Below are 16991 nucleotides of genomic sequence, written 5' to 3' on the forward strand. Positions count from 1 at the left end.
TGTTTGCTGTATTTATTCATTGCAAACACGTGCAACTGTCTCACACACACACATACATACCTTCACTTGAAAGATCCTCCCATAAAACTGCTTTTGCTTATTGTCTTTAAAATTCCTATTTTTTAATAGTTGCTCTGATTATTCCATTCACAGGTGAAAATAATCCAATTACATTTCAATTTCTACTTCACCTCTATTCTATTTTTTTTTAAAGATGAGAGTTACAAAGAAAGAAGTCCTCCATCTGCTGATTCACTCCCCAACTGGCCGCAATGGCTGGAGCTGTGCCAATCCGAAGCCAGGAGTCAGGGGCTTGCGCTACCCTCCACTGCTTTTCCAGGCCACAGCAGAGAGCTGGATCAGAAGTGGCGCAGCTGGGATACCAACTGGAGCCCGTATGGGATGCTGGCACTGCAGGCAGAGGCTCAACCCTCTACGCCACAGCACCGCCCTTCCACTTCTATTTTACTAAATGAGTTCTCAGATCAAGGTTGTCAATTTTCTCCATGTTGCTAAATGTTTAGGTTTGATTTCCACTTTTGGTTTTTAATTTACTTGTAAATTATTTCTGTGTTTTGTGGGGCAGAAATACAATTTTAACTTTTCTCCACAGAAATAACTATTGGTACCCTCTACAGTGCCTTTTAAAATTATTTGTTTATTTTGGCACAAGTCATAATTAAGTACATTGTGCTTTAGGAACCAGTACATATACTTCACACACATACAGATCACACAAATGAAACACTTCACAAAATACCCATTCTTACCATGTGAAATGTATTATGTTCACAACCCACTGACACACTATGACCTACAGCTTGCATACAACAACTAATTCATTAAATAGTCTTCTTTAACATTCATTTGCAATGATTCCTCTTTCATATACTAAAAACATATCTACATATGTCTCTACTTCTAGGCTTTATTTTATTCAATTGTCTATTGATCTATTCTCATATCAATACATAATGAAAACATCCCTTGCCTAGGTGTTCAATTCTCCCATGTATTGTAGGACCTTTCAAAATTGTCACTGAAATTCAGTAAAATCTCATTTGAGCTATTAATGGTATATCACAATAGACTATTTAAGGCACCTATCCATGAGAATGGTAAACTTAAGTTTTAATTTTATTTATTTATTTTTTGACAGGCAGAGTGGACAGTGAATGAGAGAGAGAGAGAGAGAAAGGTCTTCCTTTGCCATTGGGTGTTCACCCTCCAATGGCCGTCGCACCACGCTGATCCGAAGCCAGGAGCCAGGTGCTTCTCCTGGTCTCCCATGCGGGTGCAGGGCCCAAGGACTTGGGCCATCCTCCACTGTACTCCTGCGCCATGGCAGAGAGCTGGCCTGGAAGAGGGGCAACCGGGACAGAATCCGGCACCCCAACTGGGACTAGAACCTGGTGTGCCGGTGCTGCAGGCAGAGAATTAGCCTACTGAGCCACGGCGCCAGCTAATTTTCTTTCAAGTGAAATTATATGATTTTTTTTTCTAGAAAGGCATATCCATTTGTTAGATTTATTTTTAAGTACCTAATATTGCTAATTGCTTTTGTAAACATCATTTTCCTAATTTTTTTTTAAAGATTTTATTTATTTATTTGACAGGAGAGTTACAGACAGTGAGAGACAAAGAGAAAGGTCTTCCTTCTGTTGGTTCACTCCCCAAATGGCTGTAACAGCCAAAGCTACAACAATCCGAAGCCAGGAGCCAGGTGCTTCTTCCTGGTCTCCCATGAGGGTACAGGGGCCATCTTCTACTGCTTTCCCAGGCCACAGCAGAGAGCTGGCCTGGAAGAGGAGCAACCAGGATTAGAACTGGCGACCATATGAAATGCCAGTGCCGCAGGAGGAGGATTAACCTACTAAACCACAACGCCAGCCCCTTTCTAACTAAATTTTTAAATCACCATATCAAAATTCAATTTTACATTGAGATATTGTGTCCAGCCACTGTACCTTAATAACTTTGATATTAATGCCAACATTTTGATTATTATTATAGTTATATATATATATTTCTATAACTTGTCAACAGGTAAGTTTTATTTCTTCTATTGCTATATTTCTACCATTCTTTTTTTTTAAGATTTAAAAGTATTAATTAGAATCAAGGACCTCCAGCCACAGCAGTGTGGAGGGGGGCTTCCGAGAGAGGAAAACCCAAAGGAGACTGGTGGCAGTCAGCTTTAAGTACAATTTCAAAGGAAAAAAAAACACTTGACAATTAGATTGGCATTCAGTTACCAGGAAGGGACAAAAAAAAGGCATCAAAAGACCCCATTTACAATTCTCCATCCTGTCTTCTACCATTCTTTTTTATTGTTTTAAGATTTACTTACTTATTTGAAAGTCACAGTTGGGGGGAAGGATGGATAGGAAGGAGGGAGGGAGGAAGAAAGAGAAAGAGAGAGCAAGATCTTCCATCTGCTGGTTCAGATGGCTGCTATGGCCAGAGCTGAGCTGATCCACAGACAGAGTCAGGAGCTTCTTCCATGTCTCCCACATGTGTGCAGGGGCCTAAGCACTCGAGCCACCTTCTGCTGCTTTCCCAGGCACATTAGCAGGGAGCCAGATAACCAGTGGAGCAGCCAGAACACAAAACAGTGCCCAAATGGGATACCAACATTGCAGGCATTGGCTTAACCCTCTACACCACTATGGCAGCCCCCATCTTTTTCTTATTATTTTGTTAGGATCCCCAATAAAATGTAGAAACAGTTATAATAGGCATCCTTAGCTCATTCTTAATGTTAAAGGAAATGCTCCTAAAATTTCATCATTAAGTACATTAATACTGTAATTCCATTTTAATTCTGGATTGAGTTTTTTTCTTTGATCCTGAATGTGCATTGAATGTCATAAATGTTCTCTTGGGGTGGGTGGTTGGCCTAGAGGTTAAGATGTCAACTGGGACACCTGCATCCCATATCAGAGTGCCCAGGTTGAAGTCCAGGCTCTGTTCTTCATTTCAGCTCCTTGCTAATGTGCGCCCTGGGAGGCAGCAGGTGACACTTCAAGTGGTTGTGTCCCTGCCCACCCATGGGGGGAGATTTGGAATCAGTTATTGGCTCCTATCTTTGGCCCTGGCCTGGAGTCACTGTAAGCATTTGGGGTTTCAGTCAGCAAACAGCAGTGCTTACTTGCTCTCTCTCACACACAAAAATCAATTAATTACAAAAATGCTTTTCTATATCCATGGAACCACCATATGTTGTTCTTTATTCCATTAATGTACTGGATCAAATTCATTAAATTACACCATATGCAAATTCTTTGTTAGAATTCTCATATGCATTATATCAACATCTGTTAGAAGTCCTCACAAAAATGACAATATCTGCTTTAAAGGTATATGTATTGAGGCCGGTATTGTGGTACAGCAAATAAAGCCACCTCCTGCAATGCTGGCATCCCATATGGGAGCCAGTTTGAGTCCCAGCTGCTCTACTTCCGATCCAGCTCTCTGTTATGGCCTGGAAAAGCAGTATAAGATTGCCCAGGTCCTTGTGCCCCTGCACCCATAAAGGAGACTCGGAAAAGCTCCTGGCTCCTGGCTTCAAATTCGCCCAGTTTCAGCAGTTGCTGCCATGTGGAGAGTGAACCAGTGGATGGAAGACCTCTCTCTCTCTTTTTCTCCCGCTCCTACCCTCCCTTCCTCTACCTCTCTGTAACTCTGCCTTTGAAATAATAAATAAATGAATCTTTTAAAGAAAGGTATATATGTGTCTTACTTTTTAAAGATATATTTATTTGAGAGGCAAAACGGAGAAAGAGTTTTCATTCACCGAATCATTCCTCAAATGTCCACAGCAGCCAGGGCTGGGCCACGCCAAAGCCTGGAACCTGAAACTACATCTAGAACTCTCCTAAGTGGCAGAAACCCAAGCACTTGAGTCATCACCTGCTTCCTCTAGGCACATTAGCTGGAAGCTGTTTCAGAAGTGGAGAGAACTCAATCCCAACTCAATCTCTGATATGTGATGTGGACATCTTTGCTGCAATGCCTACCCTGGAAACCTATACATTTTAATTAAGGAAAACAACCTTTTATATTAACCCAATATTTATAATTCCTGAAACATTTCATATTGGTTATACCAAAATAAATTGTTTGTATTTCTATAACTAAAATAAATCTTAGGAGGATTAGAAATGACATGTATGCACGTATCTATTTCAAGGCATAGAAGAACAAGGCAGAAAAAGTTAAAAGTGACAAGATCCAGACTGAAAGGAAAACGAAGAGAGGAAAGGCCTGAATTTGAGGTTGCTTTTCCAGATAAGTGTTACCTACTGAGAAGCTGGCTGAGTGGCTGAGAGTGTTTCAATAGTTACATGTGGCTACAGATAAAAAATTTGGAGTCCCGGATGCTCTAAAAAGCAGTGGCTCTGGTAAAGCTCCAACTTTTAAGTTGGAAACAAGAGAACTACATCCTATGAGTAATTTCAAAGAGATGTAGGCTGGTCTCTGATAAGACCAAAAACCCAGTTTAATATATCTAATTACCTGCAAATTAATTAAGATGACTGTAGATTTTCAGTAACCCCTACTCTTGTTATAAACAAACAAATCCTCTCTGAATAAATAAAACATCATCCTAGACCTCCAATGATTACATACACATTCATATTTATATATGATACTCAAAAGTAAAGTCATTATGCTTAATTTTAAAAAACTTTCAGAAATAATTGAGTTAAAACACAATAACCAAAATTAAGAACCTAATGAAGGATTTAACAGATCAGACACAGTTAAAGAGAGAATTTGTAAGAAAAATAAGTCAGAATAAAACAGAGACAAAAGGTTGGAAAATACAAGAGAGAATATAATTGAGAAATGCACACTGAGTTATTGTAATACATGAAGTCCTAGAAGGAGAGATGAGTAAGACTGGGGACAGAAGCAAAATATCAAGAGATAACCCGCGCTGGCACTGTGGCGTAGTGGCTAAATCCTCCTCCTGCAGGGCTGGCATTCCATATAGGTACCAGTTTGAGTCTTGGTTGCTCCATTTCCGATCCAGCTCTCTGCTATGGCCTGGGAAAGCAGTAGAAGATGGCCCAAGTCCTTGGGCCCCTGCAACCGAGCAGGAGACTTAGAAGAAACTCTTGGCTCCAGGCATCGGAACGGCACAGCTCTGGCCATTTTGGCCAATGGGGGAGTGAACCAGTGGATGGAAAGACCTCTCTTTCTCTGCCTCTGCCTCTATAATTCTTCCTTTCAAATAAATAAATAAATCTTTTATTAAAAAAAAAAAGATAACTAAGTAATATCAGTGAAAATAGGAGAGTAGGGACCTCTAGAGGCTGGCACTTAAGAGAAACACTTACAAAGTTTGGCCAAAATTGTCTAATCAACCTCCTTGGAACTCTGAAAGATAATCAAAGGTTTGCTAACCAGGTGAATGTTTCATCAGGAGAAAGGTTAGAGAAACAGGACAGGAGATCACTGTGGTGTTTGCAGTTACTCTAGGTACCACTCCATTCTCCAGTGCACTGGCAGTCTTAAAGGTAACAGCCCATATTCCCACTGTAGGTAACTGATTACAGAGGAAGCTAAGTGGAGTTTGTTTCAGGGAAGTTTATTTGTGTATTTTGAACTCAACTGGGGTTTCCTTTAGAGTCTACTTCAAGGGGCTTCCCATTGTTTAGCCTAATTGGGAACACTAACAAGAGAGTGCATCTATGCAATCACCAAAATAAGTGAGAGTCAACCACACAAGCTGCTTCCCCTTGAGCAAACAAAAATAGTTGGGTCAATTGTTAAAAAAAAAATGCCTTATAAGAAATATTGAAGGCAGCACTTTATCTTGATGTGAGACTAAGCAGTGACATAAAGCTAAATGAAAAAATAAAAATCACTGGTAAAGGGAACTACATAGGCAAATATGAAAGCCAGTATTACTACATTTTGAGGTTTGTAACTCTTCTGGTAAAGGGAACTACATAGGCAAATATGAAAGCCAGTATTACTACATTTTAGGTTTGTAACTCTTCTTTTTCTCCTATCTGCGATGCTAACTATATGAAGAGGGAGGATGAGGATACAGAGGGGCAGAGTTTTTGTACACTATGGAAGCTATGTTAGTATTAAACCAAAGAAGGCTATTATAAACTTCAGATGTTAATTACAATACCCAAGAAAATTATGGCATGTCTTTTGTTTGACCCAGCTATTATTGAGATGCAGAGAAGGCATTTCATATAACCCAACACCATTTCATGATAAAAATACTCAATATATTAGAAACAGAAGAAAACTTCCTCAACATGATAAAGAGCAAATTTAAAACAAATATACAGCTAATATTTTACTCAAAGGTGAAAGAATAAAAGTTTCCATGCCCAAATTAGGAATAAGGCATGGACGTCCATTTTTACCACTTCTATTTAACATAGCACTGGAAGTTCAAGCCAAAGCAATGATGTGAGAAAAAAACAAAAGATGTCCAGATTAAAAAGAAGTAAGTTCATCTCCATATACAGATGACATGATTTTATTTGTAGAAGATCCTAGAAAATACACAAAACAAGAGAGCTGTGGCACAGTGGTTTAAGTTGCCACTTGTGATGCCAACATTCATATCAGAGAGCCTATTCAAGTCTCTGCTGGTCTGCTTCTGGTTCAGCTCCCTACTAATGTGCATGTTCCTGGGGAGGCAACAGGTGATGGCCCAATTAGTTGGGTCCCTACTACCCACGTCAGAGAGCCAGTTGGAGTTCCTGGCTCCTAGCTTCAGCCTGGCCCAGTCCTAGCTGTTGTGGTCATTTGGGGAGTGAAGCAGCAGATGGAAGATTCTCTGCCATCCTGCTTTTCAAATAAATGGATAAATCTTTTTCAAAAACACACAAAATAAATTTAAAAATGTTGCAGAAGAAAAGCTCAGCACACAAACTATTCAACTGTATTTCTATATACAAGCAAGGAAAATGTGAAAATAAAAAATTAATTCCATTTTCAATAGCAACACAAGATAATTAGGAATAAATTTAACCAAGGAGGTGCAACACTTGATAACAAACACTACAAAATATTGCTGGAAAAAATTAGTAAGAGTTAAATACATGGAAAGACATCCATGCTTACGGTATGCAGCAAAGATGGCAATATCCCCCAAATCATCTACAGACTCAATACAATCCCTGTCAAAATCCTAATGGCTTATTTTCTTAGCAAATGGAAAAGCCAACCTAACTTCATATGGAAATACAGGAAACCCTAGGCAATTAAAATAATATTGTAAAGAACAACAAAGTTGGAAGACTCACTCCCCGATCTCAAACTTTACTACAAAATTTCAGTAATCAGCACAGGTACTATCAAAAGAATGGACAAATCAATGAAACAGAATTGAGAGTACAGGAATAACCCCTACATCCAGTCAATTAAGTTTCAACCAAGGATGCCCAAGCTGTTCATGGAGGGAAAGAATAGTGCTAGGGCTAGTGGATATCCACATGTAAAAGAAGGACTTTGGGCCACTAGCAAATACAATAATTAACATAAAATGGATCAAAGACAAAAATTTAAGAGCTTAAACTATACAATTCTAAGAAGAAAACAATATGGGAAAATCTTAATGACCTTGGATTTGGCAACATTTTCTTAAATAATGATGCCAAAAGCAAGAACAATGAAAATAATAAATTAACTATACCAAACTAAAAACTTCTGCATATGAAAAGAAACTATCAAGAAAGTGATAAACACCCCCACAAAATGGGACAAAGTATCTGTAAATGACTATCTGATAAGGGTCTAGTATCCAGAATATATGAAGAACTCTTTTCCCTAATGAAGAAAGGTAAATAACGAAGAAGCAAATATAAAGCAGCTCAAAGCTGTTTGTAAGGAGGGAAATGAAAATCAAACTAACATAAGATATTACTTTGCACTCACTAGCATGGCCATGATCATATTACAAACCAACCAACCCCAAACATATCAAGTTGGTGTGGATGTGGAGAAACTAGAACCCTCATACAATGACAGTGGAAATGTACGGTGCTGTCACAGTAGAAAACATTTCCATGGTTCCTAAATAAGTTAAACGTAGAATCACCATAGGAACCAACAATTCTATTGTTAGATACAACAAAAGATTGAAAATAGGTATTTACGCAAAAACTTGTAGAGTAATACACGAGGCAGCTTTTCCCAATAAATAAGTGGAAAAAAACCTAAAGTATATCAACAGATGAACAATGGATAACAAAAGTGCTATAACCATACAACAAATTATTATTCAGCTATAAAAAAGAATGAAGTATTGATACATGCTACCAAACAGAGAAACCATAATTACACTGTTTGAAAAGCTTGGCACAAAAGCCACATACTTACTTCATAGAGCAGTTATAAATAGAGTATCAGTATATTATTTCTGATAATATGTAATTTCAAGTCTTTATTACCCACTACAGTATAAATGTTATAAAGGCACGAAGATTATACCTCATTCACCAAATATGTTTATAATTTGGCTGAATGACTTTTACATGGTAGGATAGCAAATAACTACCAAATGAACAAATGTCATTCACTGTAAAAATCCTTCAGTGTGGGGCTGGTGCTGTAGCATAGTAGTCTAAGCTTCCTCCTGTGGCACTGGTATCCCATATAGGCACTGGTTAGTGTCCCAGCTACTGCTCTTCTGATACAGCTCTCTGCATTTGCCTGGGAAGGCAACAGAAGATGGCCCAAGTGCTTGGGTCCCTGCATCCTTGTGGGAGACCCAAAGAAAGCTCCTAGATTCTGGCTTTGGATTGGCCCAGCTCTGGCCATTGCAGCCACTTGGGGAGTGAAGCAGCAGATGAAGACCTTTCTGTTTCTCCCTCTCTGTCTGTAACTAATTCTCAAATAAATAAATAAAATCTTAAAAAAAAAAATTCTTCATAGTATCCCCAGGGAAATTTTTTAAGATTTATTTTTTTATTTGAAAGTCAGAGTTACACAGAGAGAGGAAATGCAGAGAGAGAGGTCTTCCATCTGATGGTTCACTACCCAACTGGCCACAACAGCCAGAGTTGCGGTGATCCGAAGCCAGGAACCAGGAGCTTCTTCTGAGTCTCCAGCTTGGGTGCAGGGGCCCATGCACTTGGGCCATCTTGTACTTCCTTCCCAGGCCATAGCAGAGAGCTGGATTAGAAGTGGAGTAGCCGGGTTTGGAACCAGCATTCATATGAGATGCAGGTGCTTCAGGCCAGGACAATAACCGGCTGTGCCACAGAGCCAGCCCCTCCCCAGTGCACCTGTAATAGAGTCACAATTCTTTATTAAAACTCGTAAGTCCAATGTGTTTTGGGCCATAATTCTTTCCCTTTTTTTTTTTTGGCAGGCAGAGTGGACAGTGAGAGAGAGAGACAGAGAGTAAGGTCTTCCTTTGCCGTTGGGCCATATTTCTTTCTAGTCTCATTCTTATTTCATTTAATAACCTACATTTCAGGCCATGCTGGGGATACAATGAGAAGAAGAGTTACATAGTACCTTACCCCTCCGAAGTCTATTTAGAGACAAGAAGGAAATACAAACAATGAAGCTGTTAGACTGAGGGGAAACTATTAGGTATTATTAGAACCTAAACAGGTGTTATCTCCATTAGCCAGCTTTTCATCACTTTAACAAATAACTAAGACAAACTACTTATGAAGGAAGTTTTATTTTATTTTATTTTTTTTGCCAGGCAGAGTTAGACAGTGAGAGAGAGAGAGACAGAGAGAGAGTTATAGATAGTGAGAGAGAGACAGAGGAAAGGTCTTCCTTCCGTTGGTAGACTCCCCTAATGGCTGCCACAGCCGGTGCTGCGGCGATCAGCAGCCAGGAGCTGGGTACTTCCTCCCGGTCTCCCATGCGGATGTGCAGGGACCCAAGCACTTGGGCCATCCTCCACTGCACTCCCGGGCCACAGCAGAGAGCTGGACTGGAAGAGGAGCAACCGGGACTAGTACCCAGCACCCCAACCGGGACTAGAACTCCGGGTGCTGGCGCCACAGGCGGAGGATTAGCCTAGTGAGCCGTGGCGCCAGCCAGAAGTTTTATTTTAGTTTATAGTTTTGGAGGTTCACAGTTCACAATGAAGTGAGCCCCATTGGTTTGGCCATCAAGTGTTCAGACGATGGCAATGGAAGAGTATGTGCAGGGCAAACCAGCAAACAGAGACAGGAAGCATGTTTGTTTGTCCATGTATTTGTGGTCTCTCCTTGTAAAGTCAGCATGATTTGCTCTCATGGGGTCCCCCACCAAGCACCCTAATCCAATCACTTTCCAAAGGTCTGACTTTTGGACACCATAATTGGATTAGGTTTCTACCCTTAATCCATTAACATAATAAGACTTTGAGGACCAAGCCTTAACACATGGGCCTTTTGGGAACAACAAAAGTAATGTTCAAACCATAGCACATCTGACATGGATTGTTGGGTGGGAAAGGGAGGGTCAGGGATGTTTTCTGGAATAAGTGACATTCAAACAAAAACAGAACAGACAAAAAGTTAGCTGGCTAATGGGCAATTTCTAGGCAAACACTGAAGTATACAGGGATTCCAAAGATGTTATTTCTGTGAGGTTCAAATATGGAATTACTGGTGGGGAGGAAAAGCGGGTAGGGGAAGATGAGAGAGATGAAAGTGAAAATGTTGGTGCTCTTACTGTAAGAGTAGTGGAAAGCCATTAGAGTTTTAAGAGGAAGCCAAGAAAAATACCCCAAAAACAACAACAAAAAAGCCACTATTTGTAACTGCATATTTAATTGCTTATATATCTTAGTGAGGATAGAAACTGTCTATTTAGCCAGTTACCAGAACAATGCCAGGCATTTACTAGATATTTAGTAAGTATTTATTCAGTGTTATCAAATAAAAAATCTAACTGGTATCAGAACAAAAAACCCAAGATTTCTGATTCATAATATTTATGCTACACATGTAAGCATATGAGTACAAATATTACATATATATGCACGAAGAGGTTAGAAATTCCTAACGAGCAGCTAAGCCAACAAAATTAATTAAACTGAAATGAATCAATTAGATTGAAACCATATTGTTATCTTATCAAAAATAAAATACAACTAAAGAAGTAATAGCAAATCCTGCTAGACATCATAAACTCTTTCCATCAGGCCTTGACTATGTGTCAGCTGTACATTTCTAATCTGAAAGCAGACCAACATAAACCACTTGGGGAGTGAAGCAGCAGATGGAAGGCCTTTCTGTCTCTCCCTCTCTGTCTGTAACTAATTCTCAAATAAATAAATAAAATCTTATTAATCTTATTAATTGGGAAGGAAGTACAAGATGGCCCAAGTGTTTTTTATGTAACCAAAATTTGATGAAACTGAGAAATGTAACTTTTCAACTTTCCAGATACTGATCTGATTTTACTTCAAATATTACAGTGACTAGTTTAATTTTTTAAACTCTAGATAAATGGCTTTAAAACTAACATGTTGAGAATTATAAGACACAATACACCTATGTGTCCATACTAGTACAATAATCCTACAAAAAAGTATCTCTTAACATAACTGTATCACATGAAAATAGCTAAAGATATATAAGCAGCTCTTTGCTATAGAACAATCTGGAATTTAAAGTTAAAATGCAATTTATTTTCCTTCATCAGAAAAAATGAATACTGATTATTTGTCATTACATATTCACCTAAAATTGTTACTGATAAAAAATTGCTACTGATGAAAATTACATATTCATTTAAAAACTGTTATTGGCTATTTATCTGCCAGTTTCAAATATATTTATATAACATAAGAAACATAGGCAATAGATGCCTCAATGTTGCAGACAACACAGTTGATTTATTCTACAATTCTCCGAATCCTTTTTAAGACCTTACTAATGCTTACATTGCTTTCTGTGATGAGCAGAGCCCTACAGAGCTAGGTGGAATACAGTCACTAAAAGTATACTTTGAGTTTAAATAATACCACCAACTTACAGGCACGTTTTATTTTTTAAAACTATTTTCATATTTTTTCCTTGTATCCCTCAGAAGGTGAACTGTCCCATTTCAGATGAGAAAACTGTGTTGAAAAGAATACACGTGACTTTTCCAGGGTATTTACTGAATCTGTTACAAGGGCATTACTAAAAATGGTGAGTCCAAATTAAGATTCTTCTTATTGGATCCTGCTAATTCTTAGTCCAGTGAGAGTTATCTTTGCTTTAGCAGGGATGGTCTCATCTTTGGCAGGAGTCAATTATCCCAACAGACTACCATTTTCTTTAGAGTAATTTATACTACAAATAAACTAGAAAAAAAAAAAAAGGCCTGCAACTCATCAAGCTCCTTAAAACTCTAGCTATCATGAACCTCCCTCAAAGATTCTATTGCATCAGTGACAGTCCATTGGGTATGATGGACAAGGAAGACAGCAGCAGGCCGGAGAGCAACATCTAAGGCGGCCCTCAGGGAAGTAAAAGCCACCACTGCTTTCCCGTCATCACTGCAAACCCCGCAGCGGTGAACCCCAAACCGAGGGCAGGGCGCGGAGGCCCCCCGAGACTTCCCCCTGGGGGGCAGGGCTCAGAGGCCCCCCGAGATTTCCCCCGGGGGGGGCAGGGCGCAGAGGCCCCCCGAGACTTCCCCCTGGGGCTCCCCTGGGCTGTAATCTACTAGGGGGAACAGCGCGTGGGGGTGGGGGAGGAGGATGCACCTCACCTCGCCCACCCCTCCGTAAGCCCCCGACCCGTCTCTCAACGTGACCAGGCCCCGCCGGGCAAGTAGAGGTTCGAGGCTAGCACCCTGCAAGGCTCTCTCCTGCACCCCATGCACCGTCCCCCTGCCTCTCCCGGCCTCCCGCTTCCTCGTCTGTACGCCTGTGCCCAGGGACATCTCCCAGCCAAACCGACAAGAAGCACCATCCTCAGGGACGGAGCCTTGGGGAGTCGTCACCTTTTGAGGTATCTGGCGTCCTCCCCTTGCATGGCGGCGGCGACGGCGGCGTGGGGAGGGGAAGGGGAATCTGAGAGGCCGACGGGGCTATTTCCGGGGACGGTGGCCAAAGTACCCTCACACCCCAAAGCGCTGACAGTCCTGAGGCCTGCAAGGCGGGGCAGCCGCGGCGCTGTGGTTACCACGGTGAGGCCGCCGGCTCCTCCCACAGCTCCCGGGTTCCCAAAACCCAGCGGCTGCCCAGACCCGCCCAGAGCCGCCTCTGCCAGGCCCTGCTCAAGGCGCATGCGCCCGCTCCGCCGCACAAGCTTGCGCAGGCTCAGTCCGAGGAGCTGGCCCCCGCGACTAATCTGACGCACTCGGGAACACAGGGAAGGTTTTGGTGTTGACTGAGCGTCTGTGATTAAGGGATGGCTCCCGGATCACCGCCCCCTGGAGGATAGGAAGGGAAAGGACCGTGCCAGTCGGCCGAAGTGGAATTTCGTGGAAAGGAGAGGAGAATCCGTTAACCTCTGCACCAGCAAAGGCGGTAGAGCAGGGCAAGCTTTGGTGAATATCTGTAAAGTGAGAGTTCTGTCTTGGGGCATTGTGGCATTGACCTTGCTGAGCTGGCAGCTGTGGAGACAATATGGTTACCCTCAACTTGAAAAGTGGCAGACCTGTCCCTGCCACTGGAACGCACTCCATCTCCCCCTGCACAAAAGCAGCTCCTGAAGTTGGGACGCCTCCACTAAATTACCCTTTAGAATTGTTTCTGGCGAGGCAGGCCGTCGTGGTTGGCCAAGGCAGAGCGAAGGAAAGACAGCGACAAGCCAGTGAGCTCTGCTTGAGCAGTTCCCAGGGGCTCGGTGTCAATGGATGGATGACTGTGCAGAAAGCGTCTCCGTTGCCTGCCCTCCCCTGTAATCCCGTCACTAGCTCTGTGTTTGCAGTGCCCTTGAGATGTGTACACGCTGGTTCTGCCCAGTTAGTCCCTATCCTTTGTGTGTAAAATACCATGTAACACCTTGTGTAGAATATCACATTGGCAGGTACAGCTCCTATCCTACAAAAGACCCCTGCTTTCCCACCCATCCACACCGGCTAGACTCTTTCTAGAATGGTACTCAGTTATTCTACAAGGGGAGAAATTTTTGAGCTAATTTGGATTCCTTCCTCTCTATCATCCTCTCAATACTGTTACGAAATTATATCTTATCTTCCTTCAAGATTTACCTGAAATTCAGCTCTTCTCCCTTCTCACTTCTTTCTACTACTCTTCTTTTGTTGTTGTTCTTGAATTTATTAGTTCTGATTTCTGTGGATTTCTTAGGATTTTTACTTTTAATTTATTTTTAAGGAATTTATTAATACATTGGGATCTTCAACATTACAGCCAATGCATGATAATTACTACAACACAGTTCTCATAATGTTAATGCACTGTTAATACAAAGAGAACACATTCAATGTAGTTCACAGGTAAAATTCTAAAATAAAATGACATTTCCTTCTTTTCACTCTCCTTCTCTCCCTTCTTCCTTCCTTCCTTTCTTTCCTTCTTACCTTCTTTCTTCTTCTCTGACTTTTGAAACAACATATTTTTAATTTATATTATAGTCAAAGGCTTAATGTTCCACTAAATAAAGAGTTCAACAAGTAAAAAGACCATAATTCAACAGGAATATAGGCAAGGGCTATAAACAATAATCAAATAGAAAGATGTCCATTTCACTTATATACAGTAAATTTGTAAATAATCAGAGATCATTAAAACTTTATCTATTACTCTGCTAACCACATCCTACCTATATATAGTATAACAATTCGTTGGTAAGTGGACTTTATATATTCTGTGTTTTCCCACATAATCAATTTGCAGATTGATATAACCTATCATTTATGACATCTTTAACAATAGTATACGAGAATCCTTATTTGACGGTAAGATATACATTAAAATATATTGTTATTATAAAATGCATTCTTGCAATGTAAGTTCCTTGAGATCAGAGAATTTTTTTTCACTTCTGTACCCTCAGAGCAGCATCTAGCCTGCAGATAGAATTGGATACATATTTGCTGTTGAAAAAAAGGGTACCTGATCTTGACAAAATAACAGCCAACAACAACAAAACCAAAGGAAACCTTTGGCAGAAAGGAGGAGAGAGCTGAAAACTAGACAATAGATTAAATTGAATTGATAACTGACTAGAGAAACAATCTGTAGTAGGAAAATTATAACATGAGTCTGGAACCTCTTATGCTTGAAAGTAAGGAAATACTCCAAGACCAAGGAGATTGTATAAAAAAAAAATCTTTGAGATTTTTTGATCATAAAAGGAAGAATTACTGTGATTGATTAAAAAATGGAGTCCATATTGATCTCAATCATATAAAACAGAAGAAAAGTAATCCACTTTCATTAGTGGCAACTGCTACATTAAAACTTTCACCAAATCCTGTAAATTGGGAAAGGAAAGAAATAAGTATTTATCCCAATTCCCTTGAAAATAAGCTAAAATTCATTTCTTTCACAAGGAAAAACTTAAAAAAAAAAACAGAAAATGCTTGCTAGTAATGGAGAAAAAGAATCTATTTTGCAAATGTAAAATAAATAATGGATTCAACTAAGCCTTGATTTGTCGCTCCCCCTCTTCGTGGAGGAACGACACTAAACCCTGCCTAGGCTTCGTATCCGAGTCACGGCACCATTATGTCGCTCCCCCTCTTCGTGGAGGAACGACACAGGACCCTGCGCTGTTCTTTCGTCTGCTCGGCCCTCCCCGGGTTTGCTGCTGGTTCTTCCCGGGTTGGCTACTATCCCTTCCACCTCCGTGGAAGGGCAGTTCCCCCTGGCCACATTCCCCACTTCCGCAGGGGAGCGGCACACCGCCGGCCGGCTTTCTCGGGGGCTGCACGGGTGTTCCTTCAGCTAGATGTTCCCCATAGATGTTCCTGGTGCATGCCGTCTCTCTCCTCCTTTATAGTCCTCCTCCGCCAATCCTAACTCGGCTGCCCACACGCCGAGTACGCTGCTCTCCTCCAATCAGGAGCAAGTCCTACGGTTTATTAGTTGAACTGGAGGCAGCTGTGCGGAAGCTGTTTACTTCTCTCCCAGCGCCATATTGTGGGAGAGCAGATGCATAGAATAAGTCTTAATTCCAGTAACTCAGTCTAGTCCGGGTTGCTCCCCACAGGAGAGCAGATGCATAGAATAAGTCTTAATTCCAGTAACTTAGTCCAGTCCGAGCTGCTCCCCACATTGATTATTTAAAGTAATTTAAAATATGGCAAAGTTTTACACAACTTGATAATTGTAAAAGGAAAAAAAATGTTATGTTACAGCGAGATCTGGCTGTCAGCATTTAACCAAACAAGCAAACTTTGCATAACTAGCAGTCGTACTATCTGATTGTATATGTAATAGGGAGCATGAAAGATTACTTATGCAATTTTTGTGTCAAAGATTAACCTGGATATAATCAAACTGTTAGATCTAACATCCGTTATCAAGTAAAGATGAAGATCATGAAGAGTGGGAAATATTCAATTAGAAATCAAGATGTATCATAACAAAGATAATTGCAAGGTATAGTATTGGAATAAGAATAGAACACCAACTGAGACAAAAAAAGAGAACCAGACTCATGTACATATGTAAGCTTGAAATAGGAAAGAAGTGATTTTTCAGTTCATAGTAGAAAATGAATTTTCAATAAATGTTTATGGGACAACTGGTTATGCACATATAAAAAATTAAATTGGATTCCTACCTCATGCTATTTACAAAGCTTAATTCTTTTTTTAAAATTTTATTTAGTAAATATAAATTTCCAAAGTACAGTTTATGGATTACAATGGCTTTTTCCCTCCATAACCTCCCTCCAACCCACAACCATCCCATCTCCCTCTCCCTCTCCCATCCCATTCACATCAAGATTCATTTTCAATTATCTTTATATACAGATCAATTTAGTGTATACTAAGTAAAGATTCCTACATGGGGAGTAAGTGCACAGTGACTTAATTCTAAATTGACGTTTAATTGTGAAAACATTTTATGATATTTAGATACAAATACA

At 40.4% G+C, this 16991-nt stretch overlaps 1 protein-coding gene across 5 annotated transcripts in view; it reads right to left on the reverse strand.

Moving 5' to 3' along the window:
* KIFAP3 (kinesin associated protein 3) overlaps nt 1-13297 on the reverse strand; it is a 180809-nt gene extending 167512 nt beyond the window's left edge. For 2 of the 5 annotated variants that reach the window (XM_089299590.1, XM_089299592.1), the window contains exons 1-2: nt 12928-13190; nt 11971-12055 (exon numbers count right to left, since the gene is read on the reverse strand). In XM_089299590.1, the coding sequence (XP_089155716.1) occupies nt 11971-12002 (32 nt within the window). In that variant the 5' untranslated portion in view covers nt 12003-12055; nt 12928-13190. Of the gene's footprint in view, nt 1-11970; nt 12056-12927 lie in introns of all 5 variants that reach the window. The other 3 variants (XM_002715208.6, XM_008264094.5, XM_089299591.1) reach the window with 3 other exon arrangements.
* Between the last annotated feature and the right edge of the window lie 3694 nt (nt 13298-16991).

Source organism: Oryctolagus cuniculus, chromosome 7 (assembly GCF_051225735.1).
Source record: "Oryctolagus cuniculus isolate XC-2025 breed Fujian yellow rabbit chromosome 7, ASM5122573v1, whole genome shotgun sequence".
Classification (NCBI taxonomy): domain Eukaryota; kingdom Metazoa; phylum Chordata; class Mammalia; order Lagomorpha; family Leporidae; genus Oryctolagus; species Oryctolagus cuniculus.